Below are 27939 nucleotides of genomic sequence, written 5' to 3'. Positions count from 1 at the left end.
AGATAATCGATGTAAAATATAATTAAACTACAATATTCATAAACTTTTGATCTCTTGCAACCTTATCTATTATGTAAAGGAGAAAGTTATTTACTTCTTCATCATGTATTTCAGACATTATTATTCGACTAGAATTGAAGAGACTTAAATTTTAGATTAAAATTTCTCTCGTGCTTTTTTTTTCTTTCTTCAATAAGTGAATTCATGTTTATCTTTGTTTAAAAAAATGCAGAGTCCAAAATGTATTTCGTCTTCTTTCTATATTTCAGTCTTTCTATATAGAGAAGGGGGACATGAACAAACATTGACCAACTTGCCTGCATATATGGTTCGTTCCTTTTCAACGGAAGAAGAAACGTTCTGTTCAAAGTGTCAAAAAACAAAGCAACACCAAGCACTCAAAGTTTCCAGACTACTTTTTTTCTTCGCCAAAACATTTAAGACATTCCATTCCTTACTCAAGTGACGGTGAAGATCAGCTTTTACTCACCCCCTATTATGGCTGAGAGCTGTCCTCCAGTTTGAATTTTGTTGCCAACACCGAATTTCGGAGAAAATGTGTTTTACTACCATGTAGTGGGAGGAGAAGGCTAATAGGTCAATTTTCTATACCACCCAGTAAGGCTTTTAAGCTCTTGCAAAAACTTTATTGGTACTAATTCTGCAAAATTAATGTTTATGCAGAAAGAATTCTGTGAGTAGATGAATACCAGGTTAGTGAATCAGCATTATACAAACCCATTTATTTTAAATCCATTAGAGCTGCGTAGCTGAATGGAAGTAGCTGCAAAGAAAACATAAGCATGTCTTCATTACAGACTCTATAGAGACTAACCTTCGTTCGCGATATGCCTTTGAACTCGAGAAACTCGGCAACAGCATCTGCTACACTGTCAGTTATTCCTTCAAAAATGTCAATAGGGAATGTTTTTATCAGATGGGGGGTTTTCTTTGCTACATCTTCGATGTCTGTTCCTCCAGCTGGGGAAGCCATAATTACAGGTCCACTACTTTGCCTAAAATTAAACAAAACAAAGTTTCAAATTCATAATTTTGAAACACTAATTACACTCAGTGATTTTCATTTTTAACGTATTTCTATCTTAGGTTATGTTTCCTCACCTATAACTTAATTAGCTCTCCATTCCAACAAACATTTTCGGAGGATGTCCTTCCTTCGTTTTTTATTTCTTTTTTCTTTTTTTTCTTTCTTCTTTTTTTCCTTCCAAAACCCTTCTCTGAATACTATTCCGTCCAGGTAGCCGAATTGGTCGTACATATTAACAAACTGTTTCATGGTCTCTTTCTTTTTCTTTTTTTTTTTCTCCCTCAGATTTTCTACATTTATTTCATGCTTCGCTGACGATCCACTAAGAATTAATACACTCAGTTTCCTTCGCTATTGTTTGTGTGTATGTTACTCTACAAAATCATGTAATTATGACTTTCATATACATTCTGGATTAACTGTCAGTTTAGTTTTCCAAGATATAAATAACAGTGAGTCAAGTACTGTCTTTTGGTATTTAACACCGATAATTTAACAGTAATAGTAACTGCCGAGTACAACACAGATACTTTCTGTTTTTCGAATATCGCAAAAGTTTGTATATGATATTTAAGCTACTAATTCTAAAGAAGTTGTGCTTATTACTGGTGAGTCAAATAAGCTACTAACCCAGAAAATTGTTTTGCGCTTATTTTATTCAAATTTCAACAAAACTAAATACCACATTGTTCTTGATTTCCTTCTACTCCAAAGCTATGTCAAATGCATACTTTTTCTGTCAAGTTAGCAATACTTTTTCCTATGCCTGATTGTAGGAATCCAGGTGAAAATTCACTTTTCTGGCTTATTTACTTTTTTCTCTTTTTTTAGGTAAGCAAGTTTTAAGTAACACTGTAGTTTACTTGTGTTACAAGTATAACTAACACTAAAAGCCGTAGGTCTCTTAAACTTTGTAATTCAACATAAAAAGGCCACCTACTATTTCATTATAGGTGATCAACCAGGCTGCTATAAGGAATTGGATGTTAATTGTTCTATACAAAAACACAATATACGAACTTACTTGAGCCTTCATTACTATCGCGAACAGCTATTGAAATTATTTTCCCAATAAAATTTTAAGAAGATGCTACAGTTGATATAAACACAATTTACAAACATAGCTAAAAACTGATAAAAAAAAATTTAAAACACGTTAAGTCAGGAGTTAAGATTGGTGTTCCTACAATCCAACTCGTCAATTCTAAGAAAACTATTGTGTAATCCAGTACAACGAACTGGTATGTATCTGTAAAGTGCAGGGGCCGCGGTGGCTCAGTGGTAGAGCGTTCATCTCTGGTGTATGGAGCCCCTGGTTCGATTCCAGCTCGCGCCATGTGAGCTTTGTGGTGGACAAACACCGTGTGCGTGTTTCCTCGGGGTTCTCCCGTTTCCTCCCACTTTCTTCATTCCACTATTTCATTAATTTCTCATCATCACCGTCTCCTTTAGAGTACCCGGCATAACCATGGGACATAAAACGTAAAAATTTCATTTTCATTTCATTTGTAAAGTGTTTCCATTCATTGCAATAATGCAATACTACAGATACATGGAACTTAAACAACATACATACCTATCCATCAACAGACACAAGTAAGTCTCTCTAACAATTTCTACAGACTCAGCTACCATCACTTTGTTTACTCGAATTCCTTCCTTTGGCGTTTGTTTCGTTATTAGTCGATGGCCTACCATTTTCTCAATTATTGGAAGCACCTGTGAAGAGCTGAAGAAAGGAGAGAACTTAATATGCATAAAGATCACCTTTCGTTTCCAAACAATATTAGGTTTTAGAATAATAATGAAGTAGTAGCCAATCTTTCACCCTGTTCTTTACTATTAATAACCATAAGACAATTCATACAGCACACCAGAAATTTTATTTGCAGGAAGAGCAAGATACGGTTAAGCTGCAACTGGATATTTTCTAGTTCATTTTAATAAATAACGATTAGATCAAAATAACGATCGAGTAAGTTGCTATAGCTAAGCGTACGCTAAAATAAACAACATGTAACTTTTATTAGATTAGGTGAAGTCGGAGTCAAGAACATCATTAGCAGAAGCAATAATGATACAATATAATTAGCGTTTAACGAAAAAAGAAAAAAAGTTAAAAGATCAGACATATACCAATCGATTGAGTAGAATAAAATGATATGCATTAGTGTGAAAGCTCATACTTAGTTTTCGAGAAAATGCAGAAAAACAAATTATTTTGTAAAACTAAAAACTGATGATGAATGAATAAACGCCACCTATTGATGTGAGACTGATCTGAAGTATCCTAACGAAGCTCTTGACTATGACACTAGGATGATGACTGTACGTAGTACGGTTCATGAGATATTGCCCAAAATTCTGATTAACTCTTAAACTTCATTCTGTATTTAACTAAAATATTTCCAAAGTTAGGACATAAATCTGTTGATAGATCACATAAAACTTAACAAAATTACATGCTTAAAGGTAAATTCTAATGAGTAGTTTTCCAAAATAATAATAATAATAATAATAATAATAATAATAATAATAATAATAATAATAATAATAATAATAATCAACAAAAACGAACTTTTACGATACTGAAAAGTATGTCGCTCACTGCCAATAAGAACTGAAAGTTGAGCTCCTTCGTGGCTAAGCTGTTAGCGTACGAGCCTTTGGTGTGGGAGACCCGGGTTTCATTCCCGGCGGGAGCTCATGTAGTTCGGTTTCCACGTTAATCAGTAGGCGCAAGTCTCATTTAGCCATGCCTGAAAGGGACGTTAAACTGAACTCAACAACAAGGAATGAAAGTTCTGCTGGGACTGATTGTTTATAGCTATATTTGCATACTGTAAAATAAATAAATAAATAAATAAATATCAGATTGTGTCTTCTCTTACTAGAGAAAGACACTTCTACCTGTGACACATATACTCTTACAAGTTACAAATATGCTACCTTAATATCTTCCAACATTTTGTAATATTTATTCAATTTTCATCAATGTTCGTGTATCTTTTCAAAACTAGAAAACATAGATAAAAAATTTACAGAGTAATCAGAATTCCGTAATGTAGGTAGCTAAGACTTCCATAATATCCACCATTTCCATAAATTCAAAAGTGTCGTTCAAAATTGCAATATACATATATCAAAAGTATGACAAAGATAAATGAGTAAACAGTGCACTCGAAGCAATACATTATTAGAATCATCTGCAGAATAACACAATTGAACAGAAATAAATATATAACACAGAATAAAGAAACGTTAAGTGATATTAACAAGAAAGAATAATATATCACCTAGAAAACAGCCTCTCAGAAAGAAAGTTTCTGCATCGGAACTACCGTTACACATGGAATATTCAGATTTTCTTTCTTCTGATAACCGATGATAAAAGTTACTACAGATTTGTGTAAAAGTAAGTAATTATAGTGTATTATTTCTGATACTGATTTCCTTACATCTGCATGACTAAGGAACCATATGTTCTCTGACCTGTAACTTATTTTCTTCTTCTATAACATTTATTTTTTTCTATTTTACTTGTTGTTCTTTCAAGTAAGTTCAAGTCCCTTATGCTCTCAGTATTTTAATTCAACCAGAAGTATTAAAATAAAGTACTTAAAAATAAAAGAGTGGCGATCAGGTGTTCACGAACTTGACCATTCATCTACTTTACAAATGCAGTATAATATGGAGCAGCCAACATTTTATTTCATATATATCAAAAGGATTGCAACACGAACAAATGACATAATATATAAAAACTGTAGTAAAACAAAAGTACGGATACATTTGTTCTGGAAATGAATTGCGAAAAATAATGGCTATTCTAAACTACATTTCTTAAAACGGCATTTATTATTATCACAATTATATTTTAAAAACAAAAGTACTTGCTCTTTAGTAATGTGAACGCCACCTTTGAAACCATTGTCGAAATGACCAAGTCCTCTGCCACCAGCTAAGATTTGTGCTTTTATAACATACTCGTCTACTTCTGTAAAAATAGAAAGTACAATGTATTAGTAGTACAGCGGAAAAAAAAAAAAAAAGGAACATAACTGTGCGGCAATCTAAAATAAAGCATCAAAATCTATAAAAGTACATACATACATCAATAAAATAAAATTAGCGTGAAAAGCAAACACAAAGATGTCAACTTGTCATTGGCAGACAGAACAACAGCATACCTTTCTAAAGCATTGCGTTTGTAATACTTAACGTGGTATATGTTTCTCACACACAAAATCAAAACAGCACGAACACACATGTTAATTAACAAGCGCAATACAAAAAGACACTGCATATCACAAAACATAGAAAAATATATAAAGCTGATTCTGTGCTATTTTAACTGCACAATGGGGAATACAGAAAGGTTACCCAAATGCAAGCGCAATTCCTTCCATTAGTAATTAGATATCTCATATACCGAAACCATTACAAGTCACGAGCTTTCAAACAAATTGTAAAATCATTTTTAAAAAAGAAGTTACAGTGTTTCGCAACAAAAGCATATATTCACCTCAAATATACCAATAAATTGGTGTGCGTTTTTTAGTAATGCGCAAGGAACTATGTTTTAAGTCAAAGAAAATTGTACTCAAATTAGTGAATTCGTTTCAGAGTTACTGATATAATAATAATAATAATAATATAAATTAACAATGTGGCTTAAGAAACCAGCAGGTTCATCACTGCAGAACAATACTTCTTAGTTATGAAGAATATTAGTCATATCCACTCTGCATTGCTTTTAGTCATATCCCTCTAATATTCTTCTTTATTCCTCCACTCTCATACTTCCCGACTACGACTGTTCAACTCGTGTGTATTACCCATGCAAACGATGTGCCCCGCCCATTTTAAACCTCTCGACTTTATTAAACATGTGATATTCGTTGACCTGTACTATTGTAAATTCCAGTATTTTGTAGCTTTCTAAATTCTCTCGTTCGATCGTCTCTCTTCGCGGCAAAAATTCTTCTCACCACTTTGTTTTCGAAAACCTTCAGTCTCTGCTTTTCTCCGCGTGCCAGCGAGTAACTTTAACATTCATACAATACGAAGGGCTGAACTATAATCTTACTTTTAATTTCTTCAATATTAGTCACAACGATAAAAGGTTTTGTACACTGTATTAATATCATGCATTTCCCATCATTAATCCACTATGGATTTTCTCATTTGGTTTCATTAGCACTACACCTATGTATTTAAATTTACTCATCTCCCCTTTATCATTCTTATTTTTATTATGAATCTATTAATATCAATATTAGTACAGATATGTTGTGGGTTGACTTTGATTGCGACTATGGTACAAAGCTTATTAATGAAAAAATAAATAAATAAATAACATTAAAACAATAAGATGTATATTTGCTCACTTTCTTCTTATGAATCATGTATGAATCGGTACCAAAACATTTTGAACCACTGTATTAACTATTGCAGCATCTATGAGTAGATATAATTTTTATTTTACACTACTCTACTGGTTTCTATTTGCAATTTTCCATTCATCTAATGAAATGCCTATGCAAATAATGATGAGAAGATAATTGGTAAAACGAGGTTAAAGTAAGAATGCTTTAAGAAAATCTAGGCACAATATTTATCAAATACACAGAACACATAGAGTTTGTGTGTAGTTAATTGTTTTGCTTGTTCGCTGAAGTTTGGCGGCCCTTCTCAGCATCGAGGCTATACGAGATTTGGATCTAGAATCCGAACCACTGTAATGTGTTTAAATTTCAATGCTCTTCCACCGGAAATCAAACCAGGAACCACCTGCACCAAAGGCGCTCACGCTAACCAGTAGGCCAATAAGGAGGGTTTGTGGTTAAGTGATTAGCGCTTCCGATTACAATGCAGAAGACCAGCATTCGTGGCTGATTCACTGACTAAAGTTCGAAGACGGGGTCTACTGCTTAAAAGGGACCCGAACTACCATTCAGGTTCGTATCTGAAGATAGTAACCCTACCACGATCAAATCCGAGATATCACTCATTAGCACACTTGGCCAGGAAGAGGTAAGGGAATATATATGGTTCATATCCCACATTAAACTCTAAAACCATGTCTTATATACCCTCAATGTTCTCATGATTTAGCATTAACCCAATGCTCTTGAATTAAACGCTTCACCATTAAAACATGCCTCTTTCTACCTTTTTCATATAAGATACACACAGACAACAACTGATCTGTACCTTGGTGATAATCATGTCATATAGAAATGAACTTTCAGACAGATGTTTGATATTAAATCTTTACTTATTCTGTAGTGTTTTTTGAAGTTCCTCTAAATCACACAGACACGGAATTTACTAGTCTGCTATGTACAGAAATTCTCCAATAAATTTCGATGGGAAGACATTTTAGGCAAAACACTACATCTGATAAACGTTCAACATAACGCACTGCTTAATTTCTTGAAATACGTGGATAAAGAACATGTTATTATTCATCAAGGCGCTAGTTTAAAATCATTTATCGGCTTCAGGTTACTGGTGCTGTATGAATAAAACTGTCAACCCAGTTCTACCACAGTAAGCCAAGATGCTATTATTTGTCATGTGTGGTTTACAATCCTTTCCTACGAGCAATTTCTAATTATATAAACGATATTCTCTGTGAAAACAAACTTTCTTGCGAAATCAGCGATCAGTAACACAATTACCATACTATTTAATTAATTCTGTGCTTTGAAAAATCTGAAGGTTTATCACAGCAGAAACAAATACACGCCAGTAGACCCCATAATGTACCAAGCTATCCAATCGGAATTTTATTCTTAATTATTTTGCTATGACGCAACTTCATAGCAGTATTATTTTCCCACCTGCTCTCTTCACTGGCTGTCCAACTTCACACAAATGTACCTCGAGCGTATTTCTCACGCAAATAACATGCTCTGAACATGTCTCGTTCTAATTATACCTGCACTGTATACAATGACGAATACACATGTAAAGATTCGCTTCTACCAGATTAAATTTTTAGAAAATAATTCAAATTTGTGAGTCACAATCTAATTGCAAATAACAATTAATGAATCAGGGAGGTTTGTGTTCTATCAAAGTAAATTCAAAATAAAATTGAAAAAGTAATATATGTTTAGAAGTACTTTTTAAATGAAATTTGTTATCTTTAAAATATTATATTTCTACGGCAAAAGGCGTTAAGCCAGAGTCGTTTGAAAAAGTTAATTTAAAACAAAAAAAAACAACAACAACAAAAAAAAAAAAAAGGTGTTATAGTAAAATAAATCAAATAAACACGACTACAGGAAACCAAGATGTACACGACAAATTTATATGTAGACGAGTGTATGGGTATATATTGACATCAAAATGGAAACAGACACAGAAATAATAAAGATTAGATGATTTTGGTTTCATAAGAATATAACAAAAGATTTACAGACAAAATGATACAGCAACATATATAACGTACACACAAAAACATAAACACTTTCACAAACACTACAAAACTACACCCTGCTGCCATGCGCTCGTATTTCCGGTTGCTGCTCTTTCACATACAAAGTATATCCATTTTTGAATCAAGAAGCGACACTTCAGTCAAAAATGTTGTTAGTACCGTCCACTGTAACACAGAATACTTTCCATGCAGAATCCCTTATATGCATTAGATTCAATAAACTACTTCCGTATTTACATAAATCCATATTTACAATCCATTTAACCTAATTTTCAATGCATTAAGTCCTTGCTGTTCAAAACCGGCTAACTCCAATCAAAAATTCATGATCCATTTTTTAAAATTAAACTAGCAGTACTGTTCCATATGTAATATGCGTATGACCAACATTCTGCTTAATTCGTTTACTTTGAAAATTAAAAAAAAAGAAAAAAAAAAGTCATTGTCAGAAGAAAGAAAACAAAACTCAACACATAAATTGAAAATATTTTGCTAGTACTTTAACGTATTTAAAAGGTGATCATAAAAAATACTACAAGTGATCTAAAAGTATATGAAGTAGACGCGTCATAAAAGTTGTGATCTTTCGTATGAGTGTTGAAAAAATAATAAAGAATTAGATCAAAAAAATTACGAGACAAGGAATAATCGCTCAGAATCCGCATAGAATAATTTTACTTAAAATGATCACAAACAACGGAATCTGCTTACTTTGTTAAAAGAACAGTACAGTAGACATCATTTGCATTTTGTAACCTAACAGCTTACGCGAAATGCAAGTTCATGTGTGCCATTTACAGAAGATTATGTAAATGTTACATCCATAGAGACCGTACTGTCCCAAATTTCTACAATTTCCTTCAACATATTTCAATTTCAATACATACTGCGCAACTGAAAACAAAAAATGTATCAGTAGTCTTATACGCTATGAATTTCAATAACACGAGCAATAAAGGTTTTACATAGTGCAAATGCAAACATATGTATAATTTTATTTTCAAATAATATGAAGGAAAAAATGTTGGGACTTTTTCAACGTAAGTAAATGTATCATATCATACTTGGAAAAGATATGTTGTGGAACAAACTTTTAACAATCACAAATCGCAGCAGAGAAAGCACAATACATTTTCAGGTAAAGAAAGTGGGTTTTCTACAATATCAACAGTTTGGAAAGTGAGGGGAAAAAACCGTGAAACGAGAAATGGCACTTAATTGTTCAAAATACGTATTACATAACTATTATTATTGCTTACCAACATAATCTGTTGATGACAACTTGTAGTACTGTTCCACTTTTATTATCAGAAGCTAGCTTTAACTCAAATTATTTTTTTGGCTTAACTTCCACTACTATAAATCACTACATTCATCAGTATACCTTCTTCTTTCAATTTCCCACTCCATTTTCATACGATACTGTATCTTGTTTTCCAGGATTCAAATAACTGTTGCAAAACACTGATCTAAAAGTAAAACGAACGTTCTAATATACACGAAAACATGAAGAAGCAGAAGCCAAATAAAGATGAAAAATGCAAATACTCAAGCTACTAAATGTTCCTCGGTAAAATAGAGGCATGTGCTCGAAGGTAAGGTTAGGACATCTACCGTACTTACCAAAAAATCGTTCTCCTTGGGGTCGTTCAGAATGGTTTGCTGGAACCATTATTAAATATTTAAAACATAGGATTCTTTAAGTTAGAAAGCCAATCAATGAAGTGCTTCACTTGACTAACATTTTTATTTCGCGCTTGCAAATTTACTTTCAAATGAAACAATTTATACACATTGAAAAGGTACTTAATATATATATATATATATATATATATATATATGAGAAACGAAAATGCATTTTTGGCTAGTGATGCACCATTAAGTTCTAGATCCTTCCTTTGAATTGGCTTTCTCTTTATGCATTACATCAATACAAATCAATCCTACATGAATCAAGACATTACATACATTTCCAACTTCCCAAAGCTATAAGCAACCATTAGCATATGACCTAGTCTATATAGATAGATACAGTACGTTCACTGTTGAACATTATTTTGTGAATGCGAATCAGATGCCATCGAAACCCTTCAGTGTGAATTAAAGTTGCGATCAAACCGAAAACTCGGACTCAGATTCCCGAAAACTATTGAGAATTTCGTCCGAATTCTGGTCTTCGTACACAGAATCGGAAATTACATTTTTTCTACAAGTTTAGCAAAATATGTGTAACTTATTTTGAAGTTTGCATAGATGAAAGCTTTAAGAAAGAATTAAACCAGGACTATGTTTGATTATAATTTGTACTACTCAGAGAAGTAAGCAAGTGGCTTTATCGAGCAGTTGGCTTTAGAATCAACTATATTTCCACTTATTGCCTTGAAATTAAAAATGGAAATTCTCAGTGGTACTTATGGTTCGAGGGCCGCGGTGGCTCAGTCGTAGAGCATTCACCTCTGGTGCTTGGGGTCCCGGGTTCGATTCCGGCCCCCGCCAAGTGAACTTTGTGGTGGACAAACACAATGTGCGTGGGTTTCCTCGGGGTTCTCCAGTTTCCTCCCACTTCCTTCATTCCACTATTTCGTTCATCACTCATCATCACAGTTTCCTTTAGCCTACCCGGCATAACTGTGGGACGTAAAACTCAAAGATTTCATTTTTTTTTTTTTTTTAACATATGGTTCACACCAGGACTCGTTTTTAACAAATGTGAGGTGCTTCCGTAATTTGCACTATGTTTATTAATCGCCATGTTATTAATTGTTGCTATTTTTCCGTCTGTTAACATTTAACCTTTATTTTACCGTTTGTCAGTACACTGCCAGAATAGTAAAACCGTTCTTTCCCGCGTGTCACTGTAGTGACACAGGCGAAAGGTCTACTTTGACCCGCGAACACACCGGTTGAGAACCAACGTTTTTGGTTCCTTTCACTATGGACTATCTCTTCATACAATAAGGCACATCATTTAAAAAAAAATATGTGTGCTCGCGGGTCAAAGTAAACCTTTCGCCTGAGTCAGTACAGTGACACGCGGGAAAGAACGGATTTACTATTTTGGCAGTGTAGTAACAGCCGTAAAATAAAGGTTAAATAAGTTCTTATGCTCCTCCTCATTTGAAGGTTCATCAGTCCTTGGCACTTGTATAAAAAGACTGGAATTTGTTCCCTTTGTAGTATCTTCCACTTATCTCCGTGAAGTGATGGCTCTACAAAAAGGAATAGTAACAAATAAAAATTTCGATTTGCTCGGACAAAAAGGGATTAGCCTCTGTAAACTCACTGAAATTTATGAAGCGACCTAACAAACTCTTGACAAGGGGGCAAGCTTCCTTATAAAATAAATAAATGAGTGGTTTGTCTTTCTGACACAGTTTTTAAAAATTCTCGAATGTTAATGACGCATGTAGTAAAAAAAATGAAAGAGGTTAGGTGGTTTCAAAGGAGAATCTCTTACACACTGCAGGATTCATTTACATCGATCGGTTTGGTCTCATTTGGGGAAACTGATAAATGTATATATGTTACCGGTCACTGAGTTTTAACTGTTTCAGCAGCTGGAATCAAGGTCAACCGCCGTGTTTCAACAAAGATGCAAGCAAAGTCTATGAAAATATTACTTACATATATTTATTTCTGATTGAAAACGTCTTAAGTATGCCCTTCCCTATTCAGATGTAGTAAAAGTAGGACAACCTGAATCTCGACGAGAAACACCTCTAACTGTAATCAAAATACCAGCATTAGCTTTATGTAACAGAAAAAAAAATTCCCGCCGAGATGGTTAAATTTCGAGAATTACGTCCAGGATTTCCAAATTGAAGGCGATCGCATTTATATCGAATACTCTTTGGTGGATTTTATTCCCTGAATTCAGACATTGAATACGCAGAATATGCCATTTAATCATACAAGTCCTGATCTGGTCACAGTTATTGTAAGCTCCGCTCGAAAGGTACTGCATAATACGGTTACACTTTGTATTTTCAGTAAGAGATTGAATAGGAAAAAACTGTTTCTTACACTGTACCTGTACCATTATACTCATTTTGTGGCTCATCTCTTGCATTTCCAGTTCACTGAAGTTACTCGTACACTCAATTCTACCAATGTTTACTTTCCAATTCATCAATCAGCTTATATTTGTTACTTGTCTCTTTGCAATGTCATTTGAGAGCTCTTGGTCTTCTTATAAACGTATGTATTGGTCAACTTCCGTATGTCAATACACTAAAAATAGACCCTTATTCCAATCTCTCAATAACGGCATACAATAACGCCACTTCCTTTGGATTATGTAGTGTACCAACAAAGAAACCATCTCTAACATTTAATACTCGATCTTTACATATATACTTAACAATGCAATATAAAGCTAATTAGTAACAAGAGCTCCACTTCCTTCACACAGCAGTTTACCTCTCCACTAACTATACTCTTGCTGGACAAGTTCACCCTGAGACCTGAGAAACCTCCACTACACATTTATAGTTTTAATGAAAGCCATGAAGGACATAACAGATCACACTGCATTCATTCTGGTAAGTTCAATCACACAGACTTTACAGAAACACAACTATGTAAATTAGAACTAAGGATTTTAACAGCCCCAATAACTATTACCAAAGTTTTATTTAACACAAACACATAGACGCAAAACGTCGCATGCATTTTCTTCTTTTTCTAACTTACAAATACGAAAAATAAAACGATGACAGAGCAATAATCACACAGTGAGTGTCATTTCACATTTGATACTTACTGTGTGTAGCAAATTAAAAAAAAAAAAAAAAAAAAAAAGTTAATATACGTTACTTCTCCGACCCTTTCATCACAACAAATGATGAAAAGAACGAATCTAATGCATTAATGTGGTGAGAATTTTGTTCTGGGGAGCAAGACACACACTATTACATAATTTTATATATATATACAGGGTGTTAATGAACTATACCGACAAACTGTAAGAGGTGATTCCTCACATCAAAATAAGACAAAAAGTTCATATGGACCTATGGCGAAAAGTGTATAGTTTCAGAGCTGTGGCTGTCCAAAATCGCGAAAAAGCTAAATTTCAACAGGCCCTATTTCGAATTCCAGAAACTGTGAATGGTGGTCCTTATCAGCGTAAAGGAAGCCACGCATACACAATCTAAAAGTGCATATTTCATTAATTTTCAATAAGTGTACACGGTATTCCCTAAACGATGTAATTCTCAGATATGCTCTCAATAGAGGTTTGAGATATACGCTAGTTTCAAGAAGAGTCCAAAGTAGTAGGCAGGAGGTAAGCCTTGACAACAATGGACATCCAATGCTTCGGAGGGAAGGCGGAAGTGTTAGGAACCAGGCTCCATTTTTTTTATTTTTATTATTATTATTTTTTTTGTTTTGTTCAGAATAACGTGTGATGCAATGTATTTCGTCGCGGTATATTTCACGTTTTCTTCACTTATAAGCATGAAAGGAAGCATTGCAGCATGCATTTTCCCGAGTACTAGAGGCCGTGCTGCTGGCGATCCTTAACACTTCCGACATCGCGCCAAAGGATTCCGTGTTCAATGCTATCAAGACTTATCGTTTGCTTACTTTGGACCAATCATAAGGTCAGGGCATATATCAAGATTCGGCTGATGGCGAATCTTGGAATTTCACCCTGCAGGGAATACTCTGTACATCCATTGAGCATTAATGAAAGGTGCATTTTTGGACTGCATATTGAGGACTTCCTTTACGCTGATAAGGACCACCATCCATAGTTTCTCGAATTGGAAATAGGACCTCTTGAAATTTGGCTTTTTCGCCATTTTGGACAGCCCTAGCTCTGGAACGATGGACTTTTCTCCACATGTCCATATGAACTTTTTGTCTTATTTTGATGTGAGGAATCACCTCTTACAGTTTGTCGGTATAGTTCATTAACACCCTACATATATATATATATATATTGACTTATCTTTTTTTCTCAGAAAAGTATTAATTTTACACAAGTTAACTGTACATATTATAATAAAGAAATCATACATGATAATTTAACTTAGCTCACAAAAAAGTAAGTGTAACGCAATTCTTAAAATATAATAAAGCAAATTTTGATTCAAAAAAGGCAGGGTAAAGAATAGTCAAGTTGGTCCAGGCCCTGTTGCTGTAATGATCAATTAAAGAAAATTAACCACTTTAATCATAAAAAAAAATAAGTACTGCTGTAACATATACCTTGCCTGGAGAGTAAAAAATGTAGTACGGAAAATGAATATGAAGTATTTCATGACCCTAATTCCGTAGCATAAGCAATTCAAGCTTATAAAGAAATATTATATAGAATTCCATTATGGGTGTATATAAATCTAAATAAAAATGAAGCGGATTTAGTAAGTTAAGAAAAAAAAAAAAAAAAACTACGAAAAGACTTTACTGCATATTCATCCGACGTTTAGTGACGACCACGCATCATCTAACCAACAAAGCTGTCAAAGTAATCAAAACCCTTCGGAGAAAACAGCGTAAGGGAGAGTTATTTCTTTCTAATCGAACACGCATATTACTTAGAATCGTAAACACGACCGACTGGAATTAAATTCCCCACATACTGTAGTGTCATTTAGCCGCATTAATTGGGACCGAAAGTTGTGCGATAATCAAACATGCGTTTACTTAATACAGGAAAGCACGTACAGTGCAGGTGTATTTCCTTCTTACACTATATACTATACTTCATATCAAGAACACAACGCCTCAGTTATTGACACAAAGAGAGACTATTAAAAATATATGTATAAAAATATTCTCAGTACTGTATTTGTGCCTCCCGTCAGAATTTAAAGAATGCCTTCAAAGTGAAAAATCACTAGAGCCCCCTAAAACTGGGATGAGGCTTGCACGGATGGAGATAAATGCAGTTTCGCTCCCATTCCCGATATGACTTCCTTCTTACAGAAATCTGGAGCCGCCACTTCTTTTATATATATAAGCACACGCACCCCGGACAAAATATTACGAAGTGTGGCCATTCTAGGGACCTTATGGAAAGTGGTTTTTCATAGCAGTATACTTGTAGATACAGCGATTGTGAGTATTGTATGTTACTTGTGACAGTATGCGGCTACTAAGAAGTGCATGTTGATGCAGTATCATTTCATTATATGTTGAACCATGTGGTGAGGAAGGGATGTGACCCAGTGGCAAACGGGAACCATTATCTTCGGGCGTGAACATCGCCATACTCTGCCCGAGGTGTCATTGTTCGTTAGCGTGTCCGAATCCACGGTCAATACTGTCCATGTAGAGCGGAGGACGTCCAGCAAAATTCAATCTTCTCGGAGCAACAGTGGTAGGAAACCCGTCATGTCCGAGCGCGACCGTAGATACGTGGGGAGATTATCGACCTCCAAACGCTTCCAAACCCGGCAGGAACTGCTGCAGGAATATAATACAGGACACAGTCGTTATGTCTCTGAGCAAACCCTGCGACGAGAACTGCATGGTGTAGGTATATTCAATCGCGTTCCAGGGTACGCTCCAGACTGAATGCTATACAGAAGAAAAATCGCCTGTCGTGGGCAAGGGATCAGCGCCACTGGATAACAGACCAATGGCCACACATCCTCTGGTCAGATGAATCCTGGTTCTGCTCCTATTCCAAGACGACCGCTCCAGGGTGATCAGGTAGGGCGGAGAAGCCTACAAAGCTGAGTGTGTGCAAAGGGCTGTACAGAAGGGAGGGGTAGTGTCATGTTGTGAGGTATATTTCGAATGCTGGTGTGGGTCCCTTGATAGAGGTGCCCAACCGCATCAAGGCTGTTGATTACGTTTCCATTCTGGATAATGAGGTATTGCCATTTATCTAGTTACTGCAAGATGGTCACGTCCCAGTATCAAGACAACAACTGCATCGTTCACCGAGTCAGGATTGTGCGGAAATAGTTTGCTGAACATGAAGTGGACATTCCACATCTCAGCTGGCCCACGGCTTCACTTGATCTCAACGTTATCGAGAAAATTTGGGAAATGTGACGAGGAGATATCAACATCACCCCACATTGGCCGCTTTGCGGGACCAGTTGTTCAAGGAATGAGACAAATTGGACCTGAACATCATCCTCTCCCACACTGACAGCACGTCACAAAAAAAAATCAACGTTGTATTCCGCACCCAGGTGATGTAACGGCTTATTGAGCAATAAAGTAAGCACTTCATATTTTCTTTGTCCGGGATGCTTATTCTTTTCATTATCGTTTCGAGCCAGTCGATAAGCGTGATAAAATAGAATATAAAAACAGCAGAGTACAAATTCGTAAATCTCTTAATTTATATGACTAGACCTGCAAAACAAAGTCATTTCTTTATACTAACAAGTAACAATATAAAACAAACTATTCACTACCTTTATTTAACACAGTGTTACACGGCCAACATTGGGAAGAAATTATGTTCTTGGCTAAACCAACTGAAAAATCGGATTTTAAGACAGCCAATAAAAATAAAATCTATCAATCCCTACAAGATACTTACTAAAATCCTGTAACGAACTTTTTGCTCCTCTTACATCTTCTACCACTACAAACTTTTGTACATTCACGCCACTATCTTGAAGCAGTAGTTTACTCTGGTATTCGAGGAGATTTAGGTGCCTGGCTTGCTGACTTGTTACCTGAAATAATTACATTGTATTCTTAGCGCATAAATACAATTTTGACAACACTGTTAATTTTTTTAGTAAACCACATTCGGCACAATACTGAGGAAATAACTTTTTCCCCGTACTTGTTTCAAGACACCATGATACATTCAGTATTCTCGAAACTCACTAGCATACATAGCAGTTTTCTTGAATGGCAAGCATGAACTACTAAATACGGAACCTTTTCGAAAGGTGCACACCTGCCCTACGATTTTTTTTTTCTTTTTTTATTACGCCCCATAAGTCCTGTAAGCTAATGATAGAGAAATACAGACAATTATAAAATTATTGGTGAAATAATAAAACAGCCTTAAGCAACAAAATATAATGTTCTGCAACTATATTAAGATATAGTGAGCTGGAATGGGTCTTGAAAAGAGATGTGACCACTTTATCACTAAATCAAAGCAAAATCCAAAAAAGTGTGTGTTCAGCAGATGACTTGTATCCCACAGTAACAAGAATGATCAAAAGCCAGTATATCTTCTCGGAAACGGACACACAACTACAATGCAAGTCAGTACGCGACTAAATATAAGAATCTACAATAATTGGGGAAATGATTCCGAACATATCGAGAATATTGTAATAAAATATGAAAATCATAACAAGAAACGTTTCTTGCTGTAAAACATGTCTAGAAAATCTGAACAGTGGATTTAGTAGCCATTTTGAAGGTGTGATTTCTCCGTAAGTTGTAGGTGCCAACGGTCATAAACAACAAAATAATAGTGCAATACAAATATGAAAAAAAAAAAAAAAAAAGGAAATTGTAAAATTTTGAGATAAGTCTGGATTCGTTCAAATTCATTTAAGAATTCTGGAAACGCAGAACTACCACATAAAATGTATACAATGTTATCACTAATATCATAAGCAATGCAGCATTACCAACTCAGCAGAAAATTGTGCTTTCTGGTGCTAATAAAAGTCCATGCTAGTGATTTTCGTCTCATTCTGTCTTTCTGATCTTACTTTTGGTGATTACTTTCATGATCCATTCCATGTTATGATTATTATGTAGTATTAGTATGAAGTACAAGACTGTAGGACAATACTTCACATTGAATCTCAGTTGCTTGGTTGAGTTGGGGTTTAGCCTCTCGTTCAGCAGTGAGGCTATATGAGACGTGGATCTGCAGCTTAACGTGGAATTCGGACCACATAAAAGGGCGATCTCGGAATTACTATCATCAAAATAAAACAGAAATTTTCATTTATCTGCATCTTTAGGTCAGGGCTGGAGCAGTTCGTCTCATAAAATATCTATTAAAGTTCTCATACTGCTTCGTGTGAAATAGATTTTGTTCACCATTATGCAGACATTCTGCATATGTAGTGCCACCAATAAACACGTAAGTTTGTAACAATTTGACAACAGTGCATTACTTATAACATTAGTAATAACAATTGTGAACAATATGTACAGTATTATTGTTACTACAGTTGCTGACTGCTTACATGCATATAAAGATACTGTACATTTATCTCAAAATTCTACCATTGTCTGAATTTGCTATGCTCAAATTTTCAATGTCAAATAATTTGGTTACATGTGCTCATTAACAGCTATAAGAAAAGAAAAAAGGCTATAAGAAGCTGAAAGAAAAAAGGATCACACTAGATACAAATTTAAAATCACGCGCACCAAAGGCGAACATGTTAATCACTCAGCTATTCGAAAACTCTTGAAGGGAAGTACCTTTTTAACGCTACAAACGCACATAGAGACTTCTATCAAGAGGAAAAATTTGATATCTGTTTTGCATCCTTATGTAGCATCGAGGTTATGAAGGAGAGGACCTACTATTATCATGGACACGAGACCAGAAGTGGAGAAGTCATTCCCTACCTCACTATCTTGAAGTAGGACCCAGAACCATGCCACAGTACCCAACTACCAAATCACACAGGACAATCAGAGTCAAGGTGTTAACGTGACGCGATGACATTGAGCGTTTCACACTGTCGTTTCCTTCGTAAGTACTAACTGATGTGAAAGAAAACTTCAAATATATTATTTCCAAATTTTACGAAAGCAGCAATACAAACGAAATATCTTTTAGACGCTAGAGGATAGTTTACACATCAAAAGCAAACTTCTTTGCTACCGCCGCAAAAACAGCCTCTTACGTTTGAACATATGGCTCGATATGCGTTAACTGTGCCCCTTGTGAATATGAAATTGACATGTCGACCCAATATGCTTAAAGTCGATAATTGAAAGACACATATCCACTGAATGTAATTCGTTTTGTACTATTGTTAAGCATAAGGTAAGAAGTCGAGTTGACCGTTTCAACAAATTCATTACATACTAGTTGAACCTGCGCTCTCTACATAGCGCATCATCCACATATGAGCATGAATCTCCTTGTCATTCTTCACATCATCTGTACATTTCCCTTTACACACACAGGTGAAAGATGTCTTGATAAAAATCGAGGAGTGCCATAAAGGAAAGACTTTTTCGATTATTATTTCAACATCTCGCACTGTCTGCAAGATTTGAGCCTACTTCCGGTTGGAGTTTCTAACTCATGTATGATCAGTGTTTTCTTTCTTCTTGCATGCAGTATGTAATAAGCAAATACATCACACACACACAATTAATTATGTCAGTGATTTATGGTGTTCATTGGGCAAAACACTCCAAACAATAAAATAGTTATCCTTCGTTTTTTATTATTATTTGGTCATGAAACAAACGCCTGAGAGATGTAAAACCCCTCTATACAACTATGTGGTGTTGGAATGTATAAGTCATAGGTTGTGATGTTTTTTTCTTTAAATTTCAACACTTCTAATGTGCCCCTAAAAAATGTAATAAAGAAATAACGGCCAAGTGCTTTAAACAATCAATTAGAACTGGACAATCTACACAAAATTTGGAATCGACCAGTGAAAACGACGCTTATAGCACTTGTGGTCTTCGAGATCACATTGTCGAAAGGATTAGAGACAAACATCATTTTAATATACAGATGTTTCTAGACTAATTACTCATCATATACCGTACATCGGAATAGATGCCTATTCCCTTACGATTAATATGGATGTTCACAGTGTTCTGTGCCCATTCATCGATTAACAGAGCGTGAACTAATTAATAATAAGTGTTCGAGAAGTAATGTTTATAGACAACTATAATTTGTATTTGAAACAAATACTCTCTAGTAAGAAATACAGGTTTAACGACAACGCACTTACGTTTTTTTTTTCTTTTTCTTTTTAATTTTATTTATTTATTTTTGTTCTGCTGTCTCTAATTTCTCTACTTCTATTTGATCTATTGTATCATCCATAATTTGATCTAGATAATAAAATAAAAACTAAATTATAATTAAGTTGAACGTTATGTTAAACTGAAATAAAACATCTATCAGTGATCTGAATGTAACATCATACAGCATCGTACTCGCAGTCGTAGATGTAGATATTTCTTCGGTTTTTCTTTCTTTTTCTTTTTTTCCTTTCTTATGAAGTGAAAATGTTTAATAAATAGAGATTATGGATTTCAGAACTGTTTTGAAGTTAACCGAAGTAATATTTAATGTATAAAAATTCCATTTTCTCATATATTCTTTTTTAATTATATGATAAGCATTAAGCACTCAAATGATTATAGAAATTTAAATTGTCTTAATTGACAAAAACGAGAAATTCTAATTGGACATTAATTTCAATGAGGAGATGACAATCAACTGCCACAGTATAGGAGTCTTACCTTTCTCAGGTGATTAGATAAAAGTTCGTTCTTCAGATGAGCAGCAAACGATCGAACTAACGCTGCCATTCTTCTGTAATTAAAATACACTTGTTAATTTCAGGTTATTTCATTTCAAAGGTACACGTGACGTACAATCATGAACTAAAAGAACATTCAAGCAATAATATTCACAGGAACATAATACTCGCCGCTACTCTAAAAGACAATCCCTTCATTTTAATATAGTTACACTGAGATTTCTCTGTTCTTTAGAAAAAAAATCTAAATTCTACACCTTTTTCTATCACAAAAACTAATCTTATTCTTCAAGACCCCGAAAGAATTAGCCCCACTTCTTTTCACTAACTGGATGACATATTTAGAAATAATTTCTCAATTACATTTACTAAATTCTATTGCGTGTCATTTCCTGTTAACACGCATTAGTTACGTTACACATTGTAAAACTACAGCAGACTTCCGATACTATAGAGGTCATATCCTAACTAGAAGTGATAAATTTATCAGCAGCGTCTTCAATATAAGTGGCATCTTAGAATAGATGGCACTTATTCTAAGAAAAAAAAAAATATATCAGTATCACTTACCCTTTCTGCTCGATTCGAATTCAATATTTAAAACGGAAGCAAAAGCTGTAGATTTCTTCTACTTTCGGTTTCAATAGAGGGAAAAAGGTGCAGAAGGAATCTACTCTTGGGACATTTAAACCATATGAAAAACTATTTTATGCCATCCTCTACCATTTCTACTCTATGGTGATCAAATACTGCAACCGAAAGTGGTAGTTAGTACATTTGTACCACTTTCAGTTTCAATAATAGATGGGTTAGAATTGAGGTGTATCACATAAAAGGCGAACCAAACCGAGCCTGTCCCTGGTCGAACCCGGACACAAAATATAGCACTTTATTTTTTTTATTTATTTGGCAAAGGGCTATTCGCCCATAAAATTTGATTCGTCATAAGTATCTATAAACTAATATTTCTAATATTTCTTCCTTCCAGTTTCTCATGATACAATCTTTTGGCATATTTTCAATAGTTATTTTACACAAAACACTAATCGGAAATCCTATTCAATATTTTCTTCGTACTGCCCCTTATGATTTTGTAAAATAAAGGAAATTCTTAAAATGAACTAAGCCGCTTGCTGATAAAAGCATATATATAAAACTCTTTAACCTGTAAATAGAAGCTTTAGTAAGTTGTCCCAGATTAGTTTTGGTAAGTTATTAACATATTAATAAATATGTCCGGAAATAGAGTTGTGTGAAAATAAGAAGATTGGAACATCAGGAAAAGTTTTGTAATGTCCATGAAGGTTTTTTTTTTCTTTTTTTAAATTAAAGAGAAGCAAATTTTATTGCTGGTGAGATCTAACTATTTGAACGTACTTTTATCGCTAGATGAAACATTTTTATTTTGATACTTATATGCCTCAACGATCTGATTTAATAAATCTCCTGTCAATGCTTTAAGAAAGAATCGCTACGGAAGACGGGAGTTCCAACTGGAAATTTCAGCAATTACTATATGACAAACGCATTCCAAGAATAGTCCCAGTGAATACATGAGCTAGATGTCGGCCGCCCATATAAATATATTCTTTCAACATAACGATACTCACGAAGAAAGTTTCTTCTTCACCAAATTCCTTTGTGAATCAACAAATTTCATCTGTAAATTTCCCACAGTGTGGCATCATGTTGATAATCTGCACCAAAAGAAGAATGTCGGAAATATGAGGATATTATTTCGACGAAGAAACTTGAGTTTCACTGTTATGTAAATCTCTCCCCGTATTCTTAAACTATATGTAAACTCTTTCATGAGCAGGAACAGGTTTGGCGTACATGTACGTACATATAGATATCGTGTTTAAAGACAGGACTTGAAATCCTTTTACAATCTCTTCACCTTTGTGCACCGTGTGACATGACATTACCCTTGTACGATACAGATGAAATTGGGAGGCCAACCACAAATACCGATTGGATTATGTCTATTTTATTTTTATTTTTTGAAAAAGTACAACATAATACCTCGCATACTCTTATCGACTTTCTATTTGCACTAAATGTAGATGGAGCAGAGGAGAGTCACCATAAACATGGCTATAAATAATTCTTTCCACAAACCATCACTGATTAAAAGTTTGGGACCCACTGGGAAACGTGAGGATAGGGAGCGGAAGCACTTTGCTATCTGAAATCTTGGTTGCTGCGCCTTAAAGACTCACAATCCTTAAATCCACAGACAATTTCATCACATCTTAAGCTTAATTTATGCTGTCAGGTGGTGGACCCTCTCACTTTACGTACGCTACACGTTTTTAAAAGTAAAAATTGGCTACTGGAATACAAATTTGTAAAATATAATTTATATATATTATGGGTTCATTCGAGCAGACGGTTCTACCAAATAGAAAATTTATACGTAAAATACGATATGAAACATTTTTCGCGAAGGAATGAGAATGTGAAAATAAGTAATTACTGGCAGTGCACACCATATTGAAATGAACTTTGAGTGATAGTGAAAGTATTATATGTGTAAGTGTGGTCTTCCTCAATCCTCGTTTATGCGTATACCGCAATTCCTAAAGACGCACCCCTTGTTATCGCTCGGCCCCCCTGCTGCACTCCTGTTGACTCGGTTACATAGCACTTGTGCTTTTTAGTGGCCACCTAGCACAAGCTGGTTCGTGTTTTATGCACTGTAGTTTTTATTCCACACGCCCACACTGTATTAATACTGAGCCCTTCTGAAGTCAAACTGCAAGTAGTACTGGAGCTCCTCATTTAGTGCATGCTCTGTTACAAGAAATACAAAGCTCTAACCTTACCTGAAAAGGTAAGAAATGTATCAAAATTTGGTAGAACCTGCTCGAGTAATGCCTATATTATTTACAAATACGTTTGTTGCGGCTCCTCTGAATTTAACATTGGCTGATATTTAGATCCTTTTCCAATCTTGCAAATATAAGATCTCGTAAAAAATGAAATGAAATCTTTAAGTTTTACGTCCCACGCGTATGCCGGTTAGGTTAAAGGAGACGGTGGTGATGAGAGATGAGTGAAATGAAGAAAGTGGGAGAACCCCGAGAAAACCCACGAGCACGGTTTGTCCACCACAAAGTCCACGCGGCGCAAGCTGGCATCGAACCAGGGACCCCAAGCACCAGAGGTGAACGCTCTACCACTGAGCAACTGCGCCCCCGAATATAAGATCTCGTGTTACTTTACAAAATAGAGTTGAGCGAGCGAAGGGGATTAGAAGCCACGCAGGGATTCGTTGTTTTCTACCTTTATCACAATTTAGACAAAAACAAGGTACTCGGTTCTGGAGACGTGAAACGAGTTGGGGGAGATAACTAAATGCCATCCTTAACATCTAATACATGACTGCAACCTTATGGACAAGTGTAAACATTCGTCCAAACGATAGAGATAATTAATGAAATAATTTTAGTTTCTGAATATCCACTGGACTGGACACTGTATGTGAAATAAAATAAAATTTTAAATTTCATTCCTTTCTTTTTTCCACCTTAATGTATTTCGATGCCGAATACCCAAATTATCTGTAAATATTTCAAATTATGGTGACTTAAGACTTCATTTTCACATTTTTTATCTTCACTGTTCCGAAAAAAAAAATGATTTTCAATGAATTGGTTATATTTACACTTGCCGACCACTCTTATAGATAAATACACATCCCTCATGTGCTAGATTTGGAAATTTCTTGCACCTCAAATTTAACACAGTATGTTACATGACGACTCACGTACAAGTGCAAGGGCAATCATTCAAAATAACTATTTGAATTGGCACTAGCACTATATGTTTGAACATGTCTTCTGCTTCTACAATACCATCTATTGCTGAAATAAAATGCTTACAGACTTGGACGTACGCCAAAAGGGTGGCACACGTGTAATATATAATCACTTGTGAATTACACAGCCAAATATCGGTTGTCGGAATTGCAGTAACCATTTCTACACACCTTTACAATATTATTCGTGATGTGATCGCACAAACTACTTTGTAAACAAAACTTCTTCCGTACTCAATACTGTAAGCATAGCCCCTTCTCAACACTGCACACAACACTCTCTTCTTCCTTCTCCACGTCTCTGACCTGACGTGGATCAGCTGAGCTTCGGGGAAGATGAAGACGAAGTACGCTATGAGGGTATCCAACTATAGCATTCAAAATTATCATTTCATATAAAAATGTTGCTTTTAACACTTAAAGACCCGGAGGGGATTTAAATGTAGAAACGCTTGGATCCCGGCCATTTTAAATGTATTTTTAAAATTTTGTTACTCAGAAACTACCCTTTTAAAGTGAATGAAACTTTCAGATTCAATCGAATAAAAATGTACTAATATAACAGAAAAACACTAATGCACTTAGCATTATTACCGTTGAATACACAGTGTTGCAAACTTTAAGGAATATTTTTTGCATGTTGGAAATCCAATCGAAAGATATATTGTCCGATAATGTCGTGTAAATTGCAAACGACCATACAACTAAATATAAATAAGTTTAAATATACACTACATATCACAATATGTCACTCTGCCCCCTCCTGTCCCTTTTGGTGACATGTTAGGTGCGAGGACGTTTAGAAGCGCGGCGCGATGGTTGAGAACTAGTGCTAAGAACAGCATCGAGTGTTGTTTTCGTGTCACTGTCGGAAGATTCTAGTTATTCTAATATTGTAGCAATGTCTAAACATTAGATTCATCGTCCGTTTCAAAAGCATCGGATGCGCTATCATCTATTATTTCCGTAATTTCTCCGGGCGAAAATACGCCACTATCATAAGAACCACGACTTGTTGCGGTGGTATTCATCGCCAGAAGCTCAACTAAAAAGAGGAAGTGAAGCCTAAGCAAATTACAAGAAGGATGTCGAAACAACCACACACACTTCCACTGGCTTATAAAACAGGAGAAAAAAATAACTACGTGTTTCTTTCCTTCTGAGTACTCATATCTTTTTGGGGTATATACATTTGACACAGCATTTCATATAAATCTACGCAGTACGTGACCTGTAGGCATGAAGGTGATAAATATTAGTGAAAAGTAAACAGAAGGGACTAGCTGTATGAAGCTGTTGGCTTCTTTCGTCAACTGCGTGCTGAAGTGCGGGAGCTGGCCTTGATGGGTGGCACGGCAACTAAAGTTGTCTCCGGGACTGAACGCCTCGTAACAAGAGGGCAACTATAGTTGTCCATGGGTCTTTAAGTGTTAAAAAAGAGTATGAAAGATGATTGGTTAGTTTGGACTTTAATATTTCTGATCGGCAACAAGTTTCGGTAATGGTTAAGAATAGTCCATTATAAAAAGTGTAATTTTACGGTTAAAAGTAGCTCAGTAGCTTAGTAGCTCAGAAGTTTCATAAGTTTGGCGACCACTGGTCTAGAATAATACTTTTCACCAGGGTGGAAAAAATCATTTTTGTTGATTTTTTTTTTTTATTTAAATCAAATCTTTCTCCTCGTAAATTACAAGTCGCGAACTGAAGAAAAAACATTAGGAATTAGTATTAAATGCTAATTATGTCATTTAAGTGAAAGTATTAGGTGAAAAAACATTAGGAATTAGTATTAAATGCTAATTATGTCATTTAAGTGAAAGTATTAGGGTTGAATTTTGAATTAATCCCCAATTGTTAACCTATATCAATTCCAAACAATGTTTCTTAACCCTTTTAAATTATGGCTTTTTTAAAGGTAAATTATAGACTTTCAGTCAAGCAGCTACATCATCATCCCTATTTATCCTAGGATCATGGTTCATACCTCATTCTCTTCAGAATAGAACAGCCTTTGAAACGGTAACATTCACATTTCCCTATCGTGTTCTTGAAGCAGGAAAGTTTGAGAGAAAATGGGATTTAAAAAAAAATGATCCCCTCTGGACTCCCTTGTGTTAATGCACATATCTCAAAATCAACTTGGAAATACTAAGGGGTGTACTAAATGTATGTGTAAAATTTCAAGCTATCTTGAATAGTAAGAGCGGGGAAAATATTTAACAATGAGCTAAGAACATCCCCACAATGCCCCAGATAATCCGCATGTAATATAAAAAATTTCCTCAGACATCTCTATTTATCCTAGGGTCGTGATTTGTATATTCTCTTCAGAATAAAAAAGATTTTCAATCGTACCATTCAAATGTCTCCATCGTGTATCTGGGGAGGAAAAATTACGAAAAATGGGATTTTCTGTTAAAAATATACTTTTTTACTTTTTACTCCTCTGGACTAACCCCCTGTTTTCACGCAGAGATCTGAAAAATCTGAAAAATACTAAGAGGTGCACTGAACGAGTGTGCAAAGTTTGTCTTTTGAATGCAAAATGTAAACCCGCCAAAAAAAAAAAAAAAAAAAAAAAAGAAAGAAAGAAAGAAAGAAAGAAAGAAAGAAAGAAAGAAAAAAGAAAAGAATAATAGACATAACAAAAAATATCTTTTTAAATTTATGATGTCATTACACACTATGTCTTGACGCAGAAAGTCGTGAAAGCATATGTAACATGTTCTACAATGGCTCCAGTCTTGAAAAAAAAAAAAAAAAACGAAGTAAAAAATGTTTATTGGTACTTTTTTAATCGAATAATGAAGATTCGATTTTTAATAGAATAAAAATAGGTAATCTAATTTAAAAGGTTAAGCATTAAGGAAAAAGTATAGCAACGTTTATCTAAATAACACTTTTTTTTTCACAAAAGTTACTGATATTTGGTAGGGGCATATTTTTAAAAAAATGGAACTAGTTTGAGGCACGAAATACAAATTTCGCGTAAAGTTATAAATCTTAGAAAAAAATCGGAGAGGGAATAGGACCCCTCTAAATACGCCCTATTATCTGGGAACAAACAAGCAGATGCACACAAGAAAGAATTTTCGTCTTAAATGTCGATGGTGATTTCCCCGTTGGAATAGTTAACGATTTACAAACCCAAACCCATTGTTACGAAGAGAAGAAAGCAGGATTGCTCTGT

General features: G+C 34.9%; 1 protein-coding gene across 2 annotated transcripts in view; it reads right to left on the bottom strand.

Annotated features, from left to right (window-relative positions):
- The window catches only part of ScsbetaG (Succinyl-coenzyme A synthetase beta subunit, GDP-forming), a 37450-nt gene extending 12373 nt beyond the window's left edge, over positions 1-25077 (bottom strand). Inside the window, exons 1-6 of one of the 2 annotated variants that reach the window (XM_081761838.1) lie at positions 24921-25077; positions 20907-20979; positions 17011-17149; positions 4946-5045; positions 2625-2777; positions 836-1016 (exon numbers count right to left, since the gene is read on the bottom strand). In XM_081761838.1, coding sequence (XP_081617964.1) covers positions 836-1016; positions 2625-2777; positions 4946-5045; positions 17011-17149; positions 20907-20975 — 642 coding nt within the window. In that variant the 5' untranslated portion in view covers positions 20976-20979; positions 24921-25077. Of the gene's footprint in view, positions 1-835; positions 1017-2624; positions 2778-4945; positions 5046-9757; positions 9898-17010; positions 17150-20906; positions 20980-24920 lie in introns of those variants that run through there. The other variant, XM_081761839.1, reaches the window with a different exon arrangement.
- Between the last annotated feature and the right edge of the window lie 2862 nt (positions 25078-27939).

The sequence above is a fragment of the Thermobia domestica genome, chromosome 6, assembly GCF_964235325.1.
Source record: "Thermobia domestica chromosome 6, izTheDome1.hap1.1, whole genome shotgun sequence".
Classification (NCBI taxonomy): Eukaryota; Metazoa; Arthropoda; class Insecta; order Zygentoma; family Lepismatidae; genus Thermobia; species Thermobia domestica.
Note: the sequence above shows the minus strand (reverse complement) of the source record. Positions and strands in the feature narration are given on the sequence as shown.